Genomic DNA, 16912 nt, shown 5'->3' with positions numbered 1-16912 from the left:
GTCATAACTTGATTACAATGTAATATTTATTGTATACTATGTTACGTGGCTGGCTCTTGGCCACCGTTGATTTTCGGACACCACAATGAAAAACGTAACCCGATTAGGAAATTTGACGGGTGTCGTGGAAATATCGTTTGCCAAAAGCGTTTTTCCAAGAACACCGACACCAGTAAAATAATTACATTTCGGATGGTAAGAAAGTATAATGTATTATTATACGGTTCATTTTGGCAGTGTAACGTATTCTCGTGCGCATTTTAGTATAGGTATTTTATGTACTTGCCTTTTTTGTTCTCCTGGCGACTCATAAAAGTTTCATAAGACGGACGAATTAGTATTCGACCCGACCAGCCCAAATAAGTATACAAGACCCTCGCTATAGCTAGAGTACAGAGCTGTCTCACTGCATTCTTCGGCTCTCCTAAACGGTTCAACCGAGTAAATCAGTTGTTCATAAATAATGTAGTTCTATACACTATGAAAACCCGTGGGCGACGACCGGACCGGCTAGTGCAAATTCTATTAGTCCGAACAGGTTGATTTGTAACCGTGTTGAAAACTAATAACTGTGTGCCCGTTTCAATTAAAACAAAATATATTACACTAAGAAAAATAAACTGTATTGCGAACCGTGTACTCTGAATATCAGCTGATCACACTAACAACCCCATAGTTACATCTAGACAAGCGGCCCACATCAAACAACAAAGAAATACTATAAAAACTAGTGCCTATTATGTCTACGAAATTGGCATTTGAAGTACTTACTGTTACACAATATATCTACTGTTTTGAATTTGTTTGATTTTTCAATAAAATATTAAAAAATAATAGCATACAAGTATTAATAAATTTACGGACAATACCAATAATAGTAATCTATATAAGTTCATCAAACACAAAGTTTTAGTTGATTTAACATAAAATTTAACAAGCGTTGAATTTTTGTAACAATAATCATGGTTATTTTTACCTGTAATCATTTCATATCGCTCGAGATGAAATCATTTTTTTATTATTCTACTAACAATATTAATTTACAATGTTATTTTTTCCGGTTAGATTCCGAAAAGAGTAACTCATTCGAAATATTTGTTTCTTTTTTTCTAATGTAAAAATGGATTATTTAGTCTGAGAGTATAATGTTATTTTTGACTAAACCTTTAGCCGGTCTGTTTTTAATCCTTTAATTTAATTTTAAATAGCAAATGCCATTTTACTAAAAAAAAAAACATTTATTTACGCTCTATAGAAATTTTAATCTTTAATCGCTTCTTTCGAGTGAAATATACCTAACCTTTTTTTCTCTTATTTTTAGCAGTCTTTGAAAACTTTCCATGGAATTCAACAAAAAAAAACATCATTGTAAAACCCTGTACCTTGTATATACTCGCATTAAAGTTTAAAGTCATAAGTTTTGTCGTTTTTTGTTGTAGTTTTAGAATTGTAGAGCATTAAAACTAAATCAATTCATATATTATATTATGTACCATCATCAATGTAATCTGATAGCAACAACACGTCTTGTATTTAAAGAATTCATAGGAGATAAATATTAATACATGTCATTTTAGTGTAAAATATTTCTTCTGTGGGAAAGTCTTGAAAAAAAAATATAATAAAAACCATTTTTAACCACGATTTTGATGGCAGTTTTTACTAGAAAATATCATTATCATCCCCTTTTAGTCCATGCGAGCCGTTTGTTTCGCTAATTACGCTTTCGCCGTTATTATGTGTACAGAAATTTGTAGTAACGACATCGCCTTTCACCGTACACACGCACAATATACAATAAGCATTACATGTTATGATATTATATTATTATTTCCTACGGATTTGTTATACCTACCTACGACCTGGCTACTACCTGAAACGGCGACGACGTTCTAATCGGTATAATATTATATGTACCTTATATACATCCGGTTTTCATTCAAGGCGACTCCTATGCACGTTCGTCGCCATAACCATTACATCCTCTTGTTTTTTTTTCCCAAATCCGTTCGCCTCGTCTGTCCATGGACAAAAACCCATAGTTTAACACCACCCCCCCCCCAGACCTAGTTTTACCCCCAAGTATAAACGGCAAGTGCCGGAGGAGAAATTTTAGTTTTTCACACGAAGCACTTTTACAGTCTTAATCGATAACAATTCAAAACAATTGTTTGCGAATGTCGACAACTTTTTCAAGAGTTTAGCGTACCGCGTGGCGCTTATACGTTTTTCAGATTACGAATTGCACTCACATTCTCTCTCTCTCCGTACAGACCCGAACATCCTCTAAAACTTTCACTGGTCGCTGCCAAGTCTTATGGCCAACTTGTGTTATCCGTTACAAACCCTTTCACGAGGCGTTTAGATTCCAGTTAAATAATATCTTACGCACAGTATACGTTTAAATAGAAAGTCATGCCTAGTTCATTGACATTACCAGTTAAGTCGAAAATCTATAACCACCTCCTCCTAAGGGTCTAATATCCCGGAAAAATGTTTTTTCCTGCAGTTGGTTTGCAATCTATTTCCGTTGGACATTGTTTTTGCATTTTTCAAAAGGCTTTAATGACGCTGACGGTGTAAAATAACAATAGTTGTGTTACAAGCCTTTAGTATGCATCATTCATTCACGGCCAATACAAACGATGTATGGCCGCAAAAAAAGTACGTACAGAACAATATAATAAGGTTAGATTGACTTATGTTCAAAATTAATACTTTGAAAAACATTAACATAACTAATAATTTGTCCAACATTTTATAGACGCTAGGGAAAATTAATTTAATGTCATTATTGCATTTATCGAGGACTGTTCACTTTTCAAACATATGTGCGCTTTATTCGGAGTTCAAGTATCTATTATTTGCCATCTAAACAGCACGTGACTATATGTCAAAAGGTTCAACGATTTCAGCAGTGTTGACAGAAAGTAAAGGCGTAAAAACTATTTTTTTTACAATGTACTTAAATTTTAAAGCTAACAGGTAGTACGATGAGTACGGTGACTTGTGTCGAAAAATCGTTCTAAAATCTACGTTGTTAAGTCAACACTGACACAACTCAAAATTGAAAAATTGTTACTTACAGGTTGTGTTGTGCTGACTATTTCAATAATCCAATACTTGTTTACCAAGGACCATCAAATGATTCATAGTTCATTGATTTTCCTACAAACTACAATCGACCTCTTCAAATTATTTTGCCGAGCCTACCTAAAGTCGTATTGTATCTTTTTTTAAAAGCCCATCCTAGTTAAGTCAACCCACTAAGATTTTTTTACCTATTGGGGTAGACGTATAAAAAAAGAACATGGGTAAAATGACTATAAATGTTCGACCACACTCGTGTGGCTAATTGTAAAAGTGATTTAGCAACACTTTTAAGACAAAACTTAAACAAGGAGCTATAATTGTTGTAACTAGTGATTATTTCAGGGGGTGAGCGGGAGGGTGATACCCCCCCCCCTCGGAGTAAAACGACCCCCCCCCCCGGGAATATAGTATTTATACAATAGACAAATTAAAATGTTTAGCGCATAGTACTCCGAAAGTTGTTGCCTCCTCCCCTGAAACATCAAGTCTGAGAAATAAACACTGGTTATTGCTTTTATTTTTCGGTAAATTTTTCGGATATTAATCAAAAACAAAATGTCCTAGTCGTTGCCATAGCGGATTTTTCGAACCTCGGAAATGGATAGAGAGATAATAATAACAATAAAATAAAATGCTATTACTCTAACTGCGGTTAACTCACGTTATAAACACCGCACATGCCTCTCTCATAACACCTAGGCGGTGGCGACTCAAGCTATGTGCTACTTTCACTAGTGTACCATTATCGCACACACACACACAAATCTAACTGCGCACATACATATTATATATTATAAATATATATATATATATATATATATATATATATATATGTATAATTTACTGTAAGCGTGTTTGTTCGAAAAAAGCGTCCGTGAGTCCCCGACGCTGCGTGACGCATTGGCCTATACTCACAAGTGTGTGTGTGTGTGTGTGTGTGTGTGTGCCATGTCATTAATAGCGTTTGTACACAGCCAACTTTGCCTGCGACGGTCGAGACGGGTCAGCCGTGTGGCGTTATAATATCATGCCGTGGTAGCAGCCGCGTGCATAAAAAAAAAATCGGTTTGGTGAAAAAAGTTCTCGACCGTCGACGTGTTATTGTTTTGAAAACTCAACGATTTTTTGGACTACTTGGTTGTTGAATTCGGCAACAGTAAAAGGTCAACGTGGAACGTGTTAACGGCGTCCTCGAGTCGGCACGAGCCGTAACCTTACCAAGGCCGCGCGCGCGCGCCGGTGCATGCGCAACGACTATATTCCAAAACCCAAATAAAAAAACCGGTACGGCATGCGAAAAATCAAAATCCAATTGCAAGCTGCAGCCGTTGTCTATTTGGCTGGCTGTATCTGTATCTGCGACGGCGTAACCGTATCAAAAATCCCCGTTTTACTATAATGTGCGCTGGCAGTCGAACGGTTCACCGCGAAACGGCAAAGATATTCGTGCCGAAAATATTATATAAAATTCAAGGATAGTCGACGATCAAGGCTAATCGCCATAACGATACGATCGTTAGTAATGAGTAAATATTATATTTTTGCTATTATCGACTCGGTAATAATTAGCCGCTGAACTGAACTTGGTTGCTTTACCAGCATAATTATCGGGTGATTTGTAATTTGCTCAACGGTTATGAACGGCGAAGAGCGCGTTTTGTGATTACTCTTTCTATAATAGGCCTAACAACCCACAGAGAAACGTTATACACAATTGGGCATCGGCAGCTGTTAGCACGGGTAAAATCGTTCCGTTCCGGTTTGTTTCAAAAAAAATATCATAGTTTAAAATTTGGCTGACGTTGATGAGAAAACGATTACAAGCTGTATTATTTGTAGATTATTCTTTTGCTGCATAAAGCAACATTTTTTATAATAAATTATAAAAAAAAATGCCACTTATATTAAAGCATACCGGTGTAGAAAATAATATACCGAGTAAAAATAAAATGTTTTATCAAGAGGTTATATAATTTACTAACAACATTTTTTTGGCGAATCTCTCGCCAAGATTTAAAGCCTACTTCAATTTTTCTCTTTTCATATCTAGGTCTACTACAACACAAAAGACATTTTTTCTTATTTCAAGTTTTCCAGTAGAGTGAGGTTTCTGTTGACGTGATTTTGAAATGAAATATTCGTTGGCGGTTTAACAAGATAAGTTGATGCAGTTTAAAAGTTCATGCGTTCAACCGTCAAATTTGTTATTCCATTTTCTACAAGTTTTATAAAAACAAAAACATGTTATTGCGTGTGAAGTACACTCAAAAATGTTAGGTGCCTTTTCATTCAAAGCTTAAAAAATGTATCTTTTATTTAAACGCGTCACGACGAAAAAAAAACATCGGACCAGAGACCATTTGCAGACTCTGTATCCCTTAAACTCTACTCGTGGTTGGCTTATAACAATAGGAGGTAAATTGTAAATATATACTATACAAATGTATAGTTTCATTGTACATAATTTATTTCTATCATGAATCATAAGTGTGTTTACCGATAAAAATGGATAAAATCCAGATATTTACATATGTTCTCGGTATTTAATCCTTCTGAATTATTTTTATAACAAATTTAAAAAAAACTGTGCAAAAGTCTGGTGGCATAAACTAGAATATTCGACTGTTCTTCGGTTGAAAACTATCATAATTATTGAACTGAATTGAAACTACCGGCAAATTTCAAACGAAATTAGGAAGACCTCGACACAATTTGTAAAAGTTCAATGGCACTCGCAAAAAATTAATCATGCCGAGGTTTTCATAAAAAAAAAAAAAAAAATTAAAAAACCCGATAGAACTAATTAAATTCAAATTAAACCGAATTCGACATGATTATTCTGGTAAACAAAGCGTAAGTCTCAGGGAAACAGACGATAATAACTATAATGTGTACACATAAATACTGTTTCGAATAACAAAATGGGTTGATCGTTTTGAAATCGAATCCGGAAGAAGGTCGAGGCCACTTTCAGTGCAGACTGGTGGAAATGTGAATAATATTGTGTACGTGTGTGGACTTTCACTGCAGATGATGGTGGCAGCTCTTAAAAAATAATACCACCGAACGACAACGGTGCAAGTATTACGCTTGTTTTTTTTTTATATACATACAATAATGGTAATGATATTAATAACAATAATAATACTGTCGCGCCGCCAAAGGAGCCTATAAAAATATTGTTGGAATGTATGGACAGGGTGGTTTTCACACTTAATAATTCATTGTCCGTCAATTACAAAAATAAAGGACCGTCCACTCGATGTGGACCATCGAGTGTAGTGGCGTGGGAGTTAGATATTTTGAACAGTCAGTTTTTTTTTAAACGTCGCCAGCCGTTATATTATATTTTAGTAATATAACACACATTAACACGGTTGACGGCGACATAAAAAAAAAATATGCAATACAACAATGTAAAACGTTATATATATTCAATATTGCCATTGCAATGCGTTTCTGCAGTACTTTCTACACACACAATATCCGTAGCGTCTGCAGTGTTTTGTAACTGACCTAATTCAATGGTACGGTGTGCCCGCTGCTCTCCCCCCTTATCCCCATAGATCTGGGTTAAGGTCGTGGCTCCGATCTGTGGATACTGCGCGCTACTTAAATAATTATTGTATTGAAGAATTAATTAAACGTTCCGATAATAAACATAAACATCCGAAATCGGTAGCGGCACAACAGCTATTATTAATGTTGATATTTTCTCCGAAGCAGCTTATAGTTTTTTAAAACAACAAAAAGATAAACCAAGTCAAATATACACGACATTTCTACAAAGATTCGCAGAAGACATCATCGAGAATCCTATCTCTGTCATCAACAAATGTGTTTGGCCGCGCATATTTGTTTTATTCTAATATACTCCAAGAAATGCACTATTCTTGTCATCTTAAATCCAGTACCGCAAATAGGAAAATATTTATATGCCTCTGGTGTGTGTGATATATATAATATGTATGTATAGTTTATTATACATATAACATATTATAATGATTACTGTTATATTATATAGGTAAAATTATTATTTGTATTATATTTTTCTGTTTTTTTTCACGATTCAACAAACTCGATGTACTAAGGAAAATTTGAAGACAAATACGGATTCAGCGGGAAAAATCAAAACAAATTATGTATTTTCTTAATTGTTCCAAACACTTGTTGAACAGTGTACTATATAATATTATTTTTGTTCTAAATTAAAAACATACCTTTTTACTAAGCCCGCTAGTTCTCTCCCCCATGTTTGCGCTATTGCTTGACACGTTTCTAACACATTAAGCTACCTTGGGAATTTATAATTTGTTCCAAACGCTAATGTCTTTTTTGGTGATAACTCTCCGTGATGGCTTTCTCTTGGAAATACTTTTGAACGTCATACTATAACAATATAGCGTATAATATACAATAATTATTGTTATTACATTAAAATACCCGGATTGTCTAGGCAAAGTAAACTACTGCCGTCGTAACAATTCGAAAAGAGTAAGCCCAGCGGAATTTCTAAAACGCACTCACCAATCGTAGGATTAGCCTGAACGGTTGTTTTTTGTAATATGCATTATGATTTACAAAATATATTATTGTTATATCCGTCGCGGGTAGAATTTTATTATCGTTTTAGCTTTAAGCCAAGCCCGGATTATGGAACGAGAAGAGAGGTACACTCAGGGCCCGTGGTTTTCTAGGTCATGTACAGATTGAACAATTATCCTGATAGAGAGCCGATAAAGTAGATTGACGGTTTTTATATGAAGTTTAGTTATTACTCGGACAAAATTTGAAATAATTATTACAATCGGTTTTTTGTTCAGAAACGAAAATGAATTGTTAAATTGCAAACAGTTGTCCCTTTAGTTAATCAGATTTATATATTATTCACAGAGATGGGTATCGATATGATATTAATAAATTTATTGACACATTTAATAAATCATATTATTGCACCTTTCAAATTCTATCTTAGACCTTAGTATAACACTATAAATACCTCATTTATAGATTAAATCTACAACGGAAATCAAAAAAATTTAACATTATTGAGACTAATCTATACTGTATAGATTGATACTTAAATACTTTTTGATGATTATTTATTACAATTAACCTACTTTTATCGACTAATTAATATGTTTATAATAGCGGCGAATCGCAACTGTTAATAATTCAATGTTTATGTTACACACCTTTTTTTGTTTAGTTTTTTTTATAAGTAATATTTAAAATAAATTTATATAAAACATACTATTTGAAAATGATTTTATTATTTTCAGTTATAAAAATTCTTAAAAATCTGTAACCTAAAGTGATTTAAAATTAAAATTTTCAAAAAATCGCCTATACTTACTCCTTAAAAACGGGTGGTATAGCGTTCTTTATTAAGATTTATCATTTCTAATCGTTTTTCTAATTATTAAAAAAGAAAAGCGAATAGAAATTAATAACATTTTGGAAATATGTTTTATTTCATTTGTTTATGTGTCTTTTTATTTTTTTGTGTGTAGTAAAATTAGAGGAATTCATAAAAATACTTATACTCTGATTAATATTAACTTGCAGGGTTTTTCAATTTCCAGTCGTTTCTCGGCTATAAAATTAAAAACACAGTGAGTGAATAAACCAGCTTTGTACTTTAGCAACGATATTTACTCAAGCTGTCTTATTTTTTTTTATATAAAAACATTTTCCCCGAGCGCTTTTCAACGACCGACTTCGGGCTTTGGGCAGTGTAAAAAAATGCAAATAAATATATATGTATATATATATTATCCTTTAAGTTCGGCCGGAATTATTTTCAAAGAGGGTTTTTATCGTTCGAGTATACTTTACATCGCATCGGATGACTTTCAATTAGCTGTTGCCAACTGCACAAGGCGACAATGTTTCTGGCCTGTTAAAACGGGCAAAACGCTATGATATAGTTAAAACGAGCCGTGACGTGAAACAAATAATTGAACGACACGTGCGCCTTAAATGTTAATATTATTATTATCATCATCATCAACGTGGACGAACTCGGTTATTTTTCGTTGAAGACAAAAACGCATTCCGTCAGCGCTGCTCTGCGATATTTCAATCGTTTTGGCACGCGCTTACCAAACCGCGGACGAGTGTACTGTACACGCTTATTATTATTGTTTGCATGAACACAACACTTCATTTAGTTTAATATCACACACACACACACACATCTGCAGATAATGCCCGTATCAGATTAGTTTATGCTACAGCGCGATAACTTTCACATTGTAATTAATAATATTTTATGTTATAACCGCGATTTAAACGGCGATTTCAGTTAGCAGATTACAATCAGCCGCGGTCCTCTAATAAAATGTTGACCCACCTTCCATTCCATAACACCCCTGGCTCGTCTGCCGAACAACTGCGAGCACGTGGTAACACGTGTGTACAATCGAAACGGCTTTGTGCACTCAAATTTGACATTGCCTCGCCAAAATTGGCCTCCGAATCGCGTTGAAGGTTTATAATAACGATAAAATCGGCTAAAAGGATCACAGAGGAGATCTGATCCAATCGGAAGTTGAAGGAAGAGAAGTATTTCTTGTTCGTATAGTACATTACTTACAACTATGTTTTTTTTTAAATATAATACTCATGAATCGAGTCTGACTCGACTCGATAGCTTACATTTTACTCGGTCCGTGCGTTTGAGACCGGTCGAGTTTGAAATTTAACCATTATCTAAGCCGGCGGAATATAACTACGAAAAAAATACCAGGATGGCTCGGAGGACGGTTGACGTACCGAGAAAGTGTTCATACGCCTCATAGTTTGACGCCAAAAATTGTTTACACCATCAGGCATGTGCTTTCTCCAATTGGACGTATGTATAACATGCTATAGCAGTGAACGTTATTTTTCTAACGTCCAGACTCCAATAGGTACACACCATTAGCGCAGTTACATAATATTATTATGTCACATTTCACGGCGCACACGAACCGCCTAATCCTTATCATAATAATTATTGTAATTGAATGTCAGATTTTTTTTCAAATGGACATAATATTCATAACGGTTCGGTTATTTATAATATGTAGGTAAGCGATCGTGTAACATGTTATAAAAACACATTAGCGCTTGTTTGCTCGCTTAGTTCCGTCGATCGACTCGATTTCAGATCAGCCATCATTCGTGTTATCTACGTGTACCGTGTACACCCATGTGTGTCAAGACTGTCGCCAGAATCGGGATCCTTTTATCGCTCAACAACACACACGAGCTACAAAACGTCCCGCAAAAAATAAATATTAAGTTTAACGCGGAAGTTTCCACCTTGGAGATCTTAAGAATACAAGTCAATCGTCTGGAATTATTGCTAATGAGCGTCATGTTATTTTGACAACAGTGCTCAAACTTGAAAAAGGTTTAGACGACCCGTACGAGTTAAAAAGAAAATAACAACTATGACATAATGTGAAATTCTAATACTGACACCATCAGGAGAACAACATAAAAAACTCTATCCTTTTTGTTATACTATAAAGATAATTTATGGGGGTGGGAGCTCTTGTTTCGTTTTTGATACTGAAATCGAATTTTATTTGATAAACACTAAAAAGGTTTCGAATATTCCCCATAAAAACATATAAATAGCCTTATAAAAATTAACACTAGAGCTTTACTAAAAAATTGTTATTTCGGTAGTCGTCTAATGTCGACGAGGAATAGTCATCGTGTCGGTGTCCTTTAAAAGCCTGGCACGAGCTTAAAAAATTGATATTTCAAAGATGTTAAACTATCACCATAATGGTGTAAGTCACGTTTTCGTATAAGCTGAGTTAAGTATTGTAGGCATATCTTAAAAAGCCAATTTTATTGGAAAGCAACGCGACGTAAGTCGTAACCCAAAACCTCCAACATCAGTTGGCAGCCAATACAAGCCGCCCAATCATAGAGTTTTTTTTAAGACTTTTTGATTCTCTAATTAAGGGCATTGTGACTTACACCACTAGGGTTTTAACCCCTTAAATAAAAGTTAATACTGATGCGGTCCAAGTCGTCGGTCGTAAAACAGTTACCTCTAGATATGAATGCAATCCGTTTGCATTATTGGCGGCCCAGTGAACATAGCGTGGCCTACACTAGTGAATGTGTACTGTAAAACCGTTTTAGGCGACCGGTTAGGTTGTTTGCCGACGAGTCGTTGTATTAGCAACAGCACAGGTAGGAGGTAGGTACGTGTCAGTCCGCCCGGCGCAGTGACAATATAATTAAAAATTATGTCACGATAAGTGTAAATTATTCGTATAGCACTTTATATATACATATATGCTCTGTATTGAAACGTAATCGGAAAACCCCCAATAATCTAATTAAATAAGTTGTCAAACGGTTGGCATAAAAAAAAACAGTGACCTATTTCGGTCTAGGTCCATAAAAGGCGTTTTGCGAACACATCTAGTTAATTTATTGGCGACGGCGACCTCAACACAGCGAGAAACATTGAACGGTTACTCTTGATGCATAAATTGTGACTTAAGTGGTCCAAAAATGTAATATTTTGTTTGCCTTCGCAACAGATTTGAAATTGACTTGATTTTCCCCAACAACCTTCTGAAGGTTTTCTACATTATCATTTCGATAATGTGTTAACATTTAGGTGTGTAGTGTACGATTTGTAATCTCTAAAAATTTTAACTTTTAGAAAATGTCTGTTATCTAATTTGCCTTAGAAGAAATTTAAATTTAATGTTTTTACAGTTGGAAATTTAGGACAGGCGGAGAAGTGCGGTTGTGTAATGTGCACAGATAAAGATAATACTACACTTTCACCCTTCCTGCCATTCTAAAATTTAAACTATATTAACTTCAAAAATAATTATGCAGGATTGGTTATCGATCAGTCAATATTTTTAGTAAATTGTTCTTAATTTAAAAAGTTAATAAAATATATACGTTACCATTTAAGTTTCAAAAGTTGGTAAAGCTCTGGAATCACCGAAAGAGATAAACATTTTAATATTGTAAAATCACCTTAATTATAATGTCTCCGAAAAAACTACAGAATTGTAATTATTATCAAAGAAAATCGTACGTCTCGCGTTAAACGGATCTCCATGTATATGTGGACCTTAGACCTAACAGATCATTTAGCATAGGACATAGACTATATTATGCGCTAATGCACGCTTTCTTGTGTAGAAACGCTGTCCCGGATTTGAGGCACTTGCCCCCGAGTCCGAATAAATAATGACTTGGGCTCATAAATATACTTGAACAAATACAAATATATTTGAAATTAAAAAAATTTAAAGTATAATACTATTTAAAAAATGTTAAAATGTTTTTTTAGAAAATGGATTACAGGATGTTTGGAAACTTTACCCTTTTGATAAGTATAAAAGTCAGGTTTCAAACCAACTAAACACCTAGTTATAAAATTGTTATAAAAATATAAACCGAGGGATACTATTCACGATGGTCATTTATATTATATTATGGTCGTTACATATTTTAACCAAAATCGAACTGGATTAAAATTAAGATTATATTTGGATATAATTTTACATATTATTTTGTTTATATTTCTTACAAATTACAAGAATCAATACTAACGACTGATAGACCTTTTTTTATAGACTTAGGACCTATCACTAATATATATTTATTCCGCATTCTGTTATGTTGTTTTTAATTCCAAACGCTTCTCTCCTTGTAATAAGCAACAACTTGTTTTACGTTAGGGACGAAACAATTGCGTTTAGCTGCTGTATGTGCATTGTTCAAACGTTGTTTAAGTCAAAGATGGAAAACAATATTATATTATAGGAATTCGGTTTGCCGATAACAGACCTGTAGCGTTGATATTATTGTCTCCGACTGGTTCTTTAAGCGATTTGTCGTTATCTGAGGAATTTCTCATTATTGTTAATTATGATAATGTCAAAAATAAACTGTGTATATATATATTATAACGTGTATTGCGGTTGTTGTAATAGCCGATTGCCCGAACATTGTTTTTTCATTTAATAAATTATTATTTGTTTGTACAAAACACTAAATGCAATACCGTCGCTGTAGGTCGTCCACAATGTGTGTTTAATGGAATTTAATGTAACATTTTTAAAACTGCCATACTACAACATTGTTTCGTGACGAAAACGCCGGAAACGGTCGAGCGATAAATGTTATTATTTAAAATATTATTATCAAACTTCGAAGGTCCTGACGCACGTTTAATTATAAACAAAGATATTATTTTGAATATTTCACCTTTCAGAAGGCCAACGTTAAAGGAGAGTCCCGGGAACGAGACTCTCGTGATATGTCTTTAGCCCCCCCCCCCCTCCCAAAAAAAAAAAATAAAACAAATTCCCCCTCGAAACGAATTATCAATCTGTGTATCGGTATACCGGTGAACGGGAATCAATCGGTCAACTAACCGGCGGCCTACCCTTAATAATTTATCTAGGACTTCTTGCCGTCATTATCAAGTTTGTAGGTAAACAATCGAGCGACAACGATCGTGCCAATTGTCCATATAAATCCACGTATTATGTCTACGGCGATTGACCGGCCTCGACGCTCAACACGTCGTTGGGCTTCTGTTTATTTTCGAAAGAAGTAATGCAGTTCGACAAAATAACACGAGTACGTACGTTAATAATTGTACGTTTGTCTGTGCATACACAGTGATACATTGCACGAAGGCTTGGCTGCAATGTGTACTTTAAAGAATGTTAAACTCTATTATACAATATAATATTCTGAAGTTTTCCAATGCGGTGTGCCTAACTAAGCGTGTTGATACAACGCACACATATATATATATATATATATATATAGACTTCTTATTTTGTTTAGGTACATACAACCGGGTAAATTAGATTATTTTTTTACGCAGGAATTTTTGTCGGATGACCCCGAAAATTTTACACTTTACATCGTTCAAGTACGACATTGAGCTACACATAAACCGATATGGGCTTGGCTTGCTTGTTCCCAAATTTACCCTGGTAAACGATACGGGGTAAGAGGCGGAGGGGGAGGGGGGGGTTCTTGGCAATATCGCTTACATTTTTCTAATAAATACAAACGTTGACAACGCACGTCGTCGTTTGGCCGACGACAGGCAACGCGTGACGTCACGAACAGCTGTCCGGCTGCGTAACCGCTCGACGGTCGTTTTTTTTTATACCCAGTTGTACAGTATGTTTTTCATAGGCGCGAGCTAGTGTAGTACATTTAATGACTACTTGGGGAGACGTGAAAACCGACAATAGTGTCGACGTCTGATACGGTAGTTTACCCAGCCAAATGCGCTTTTACAGCCTAACAATAACCACCTTTAATGCGTGTGTGTGTGTTGTGTTTTTACCTATACAGAAACTTTTACTTTATTGCTATTGAGAAGACTCACTTGACTTTTAGCGGCGTCGCGCCCTTGAGCATGTACTCCCTTGGGTTGTCCCAAGACATCTTGCTGTTGCTGCTGCTGCTGCTGCTGCTGCCCCTACCTCGCTGATCGTCCGCCGGAGGCCTGTACATTTAGCGTTTGGATTAGACAACAATATCTAATAAAACCACCTCGATAACGAGTGGATTTTGTTGTTTTATATTTTTTTTCAAAACACAAAACGGATTATGATAAAAACCAACAAAACTATTTAACGCATCGCGGCGGCGCACTGAACTCGCGTCACGATCACCGACGTGTAAACTATAACCAAACTATTAGTGTGCGGGGCGGGACGATAAACAAAACAATTTTTTTTAAAAAAAACACCAATACTGCGCAGATTTAAGAAAAAAAAATATTATTATTATTATTATTATTTATTTATTTTTTAAACGCCGCACACTGTTGAACGCACACGGCCGATGGAACGCGCGCGCGGCGTGAGAGTAGTTTCCGCAAACTGGATTAGCGGCGGCGGCGGCTAGACGGCGGCGGCCGCGGCTTGTACGCGGATAATCGGAAAAGACGGAGGCCCCCACTATAGACTTGTACGGCGACGGCGGCGGGACACCACTCCGCGCCGGGCGACGCAACACCCGTCGCCGGCGATACGCGCCTCCTTCTCGCGGCCACCTCCACCACGATCGTCTCTTCTTCGTCCACGTGGATGCCGCCGCCGCCGCCGCAACCGCCTACCCTATTATTAATATTATTACAGCTTATCTACATACATACGTATGTATTGTTAACCTCCGGTTAACCAGGTAGGTTAGATAGGTAACTGGTAAACCCAGGATGCCGTATGAAATAATTACAAATTTATAATAATAATGTGTACAATATATTAGCATTTTATAATTACGCGTTTGACCGATAATGGCGACCTCTCTCTCTCTTCTATCCTTTCTCCATATTAGGTACGATTCTGGCGTAACAATATCGTATAGTATATCGTCTGTATAGTCTATACGTACCAACCTAAGTCGCAATAACCGTATCCCACGTCAAAATTTAGATGAACCGTTAATGAACTGTCTCGGGCAAGAAAGAGGTATATTATTTCATTTGGACATATTTTGAAAAAATAAAACTGCTCAGTTTTGTATACTTTAATGACACTTGTGGCGTTAATTTATTTTGGTGATAGGTGTCTAAAACCCAATTGATTTATAACCCTGCAGCTATGTACTCTGCTTTCAAAAATTCCATAAAGTCTTTGGACTTGGGTTCATTTTTGAACGAAGAGGAGTAAAATAATGAAAATGTACAACATAATACTGGGGGGAAATGTAATTAAGTGTTTATTTATACAACATGTTATTACTCGTGGGACTAGTATGTGCACGGACTCATGAAAGAAACGACATGAAGTACGGTAATTAGGTACCATTTTGGCTCAACGCTGCTTTGTATACGGTCCCTTCTTGCGCCAAACGTTAAAACTACCCCTCAAAACATAATAATGCTCAAAAATGGACTTGTCCCTTCATGCATGAAATGATTCAGTTTGGCTGTAAGATCGAAAGTCACCGTTTGTACTTGAAACACAACCTGTGTATGCTATAAATGTTTCCTTTGCATAATATTATTATGGCAGAAGAGGGATGCTCCCGCTTTTAAGTGCTATAAAAGCGAGTTCGGTGATCCTCGAGATAACGGGACTATTAGAATACAAATATTTGAAAGTGATACAAATTCATAAATGCTAAAAACACCACAATATCATTCAAATAATCGTAAGTGGTTTTTAAATTTGTTTAAAGATTTTTGTTTTTTTTAAATTAAATTAAAAAAATAAACCGTTTATATTATTAGATTTAGTTTTAGAATTTCGATCTCTCGGCTTTAAAATGTGCCTATAAAGGTAACAAAAATAATTCTAAGTTTTCTTAAGAGCTGTTTGTTGATACATCATGTCTACGTTGGTCTAAATTTTAGGACTAAAGATTTTAAACTACGGATAGAACAGTAAAAACAAATTAAAAGAAACTACCCTCGTTTTTTTTATCTAGGGAAACAAAAAAAAACAAGCATATCTAATGAATGTCTAGAAAAACTGTGTAAGGTTTTGCAGGTAGGATCGTACGTATCAATAGTAATAGACAGTTAATATTGAAATATTCTCTTAAGCCTGTACAAGTGTTTTGAATCATATCTAGTGGATGTGACGATTATAGCAGTTATTATGTTTGGGATATTAATCGCAAATCGTTGATTGTACAAAATATACCATCGGTGTTGTTAAAATTACTTTAATATAATCAGAAAAATTCCCTATAGTGAATTCAACCAAATCTACTTTATCTTTCTCTTATCTACATCGCTCGCCTGTTGGATTTCTGTTTTTAACCTTATTAATTTTAAATATTTTATATTAGCAATATT

The 16912-nt window shown here is 35.2% G+C and overlaps 1 protein-coding gene across 3 annotated transcripts in view; it reads right to left on the bottom strand.

The window, feature by feature from the left end:
- The window catches only part of LOC126847403 (AF4/FMR2 family member 1), a 158906-nt gene that overhangs the window by 114505 nt on the left and 27489 nt on the right, over positions 1–16912 (bottom strand). For 2 of the 3 annotated variants that reach the window (XM_050587599.1, XM_050587600.1), the window contains exon 1: positions 14489–14978. In XM_050587599.1, the coding sequence (XP_050443556.1) occupies positions 14489–14616 (128 nt within the window). In that variant the 5' untranslated portion in view covers positions 14617–14978. Of the gene's footprint in view, positions 1–14488; positions 14979–16912 lie in introns of those variants that run through there. The other variant, XM_050587603.1, reaches the window with a different exon arrangement.

The sequence above is a fragment of the Adelges cooleyi genome, unplaced genomic scaffold (assembly GCF_023614345.1).
Source record: "Adelges cooleyi isolate 19-005CV unplaced genomic scaffold, UGA_ACOO_1.1 ACOO_flye_CR_arks_rails_tigmint_CR_PRNA_108, whole genome shotgun sequence".
NCBI classification, from domain to species: domain Eukaryota; kingdom Metazoa; phylum Arthropoda; class Insecta; order Hemiptera; family Adelgidae; genus Adelges; species Adelges cooleyi.
The sequence above is the reverse complement of the archived record's forward strand: the minus strand, read 5'-3'. Positions and strand labels throughout refer to the sequence as shown.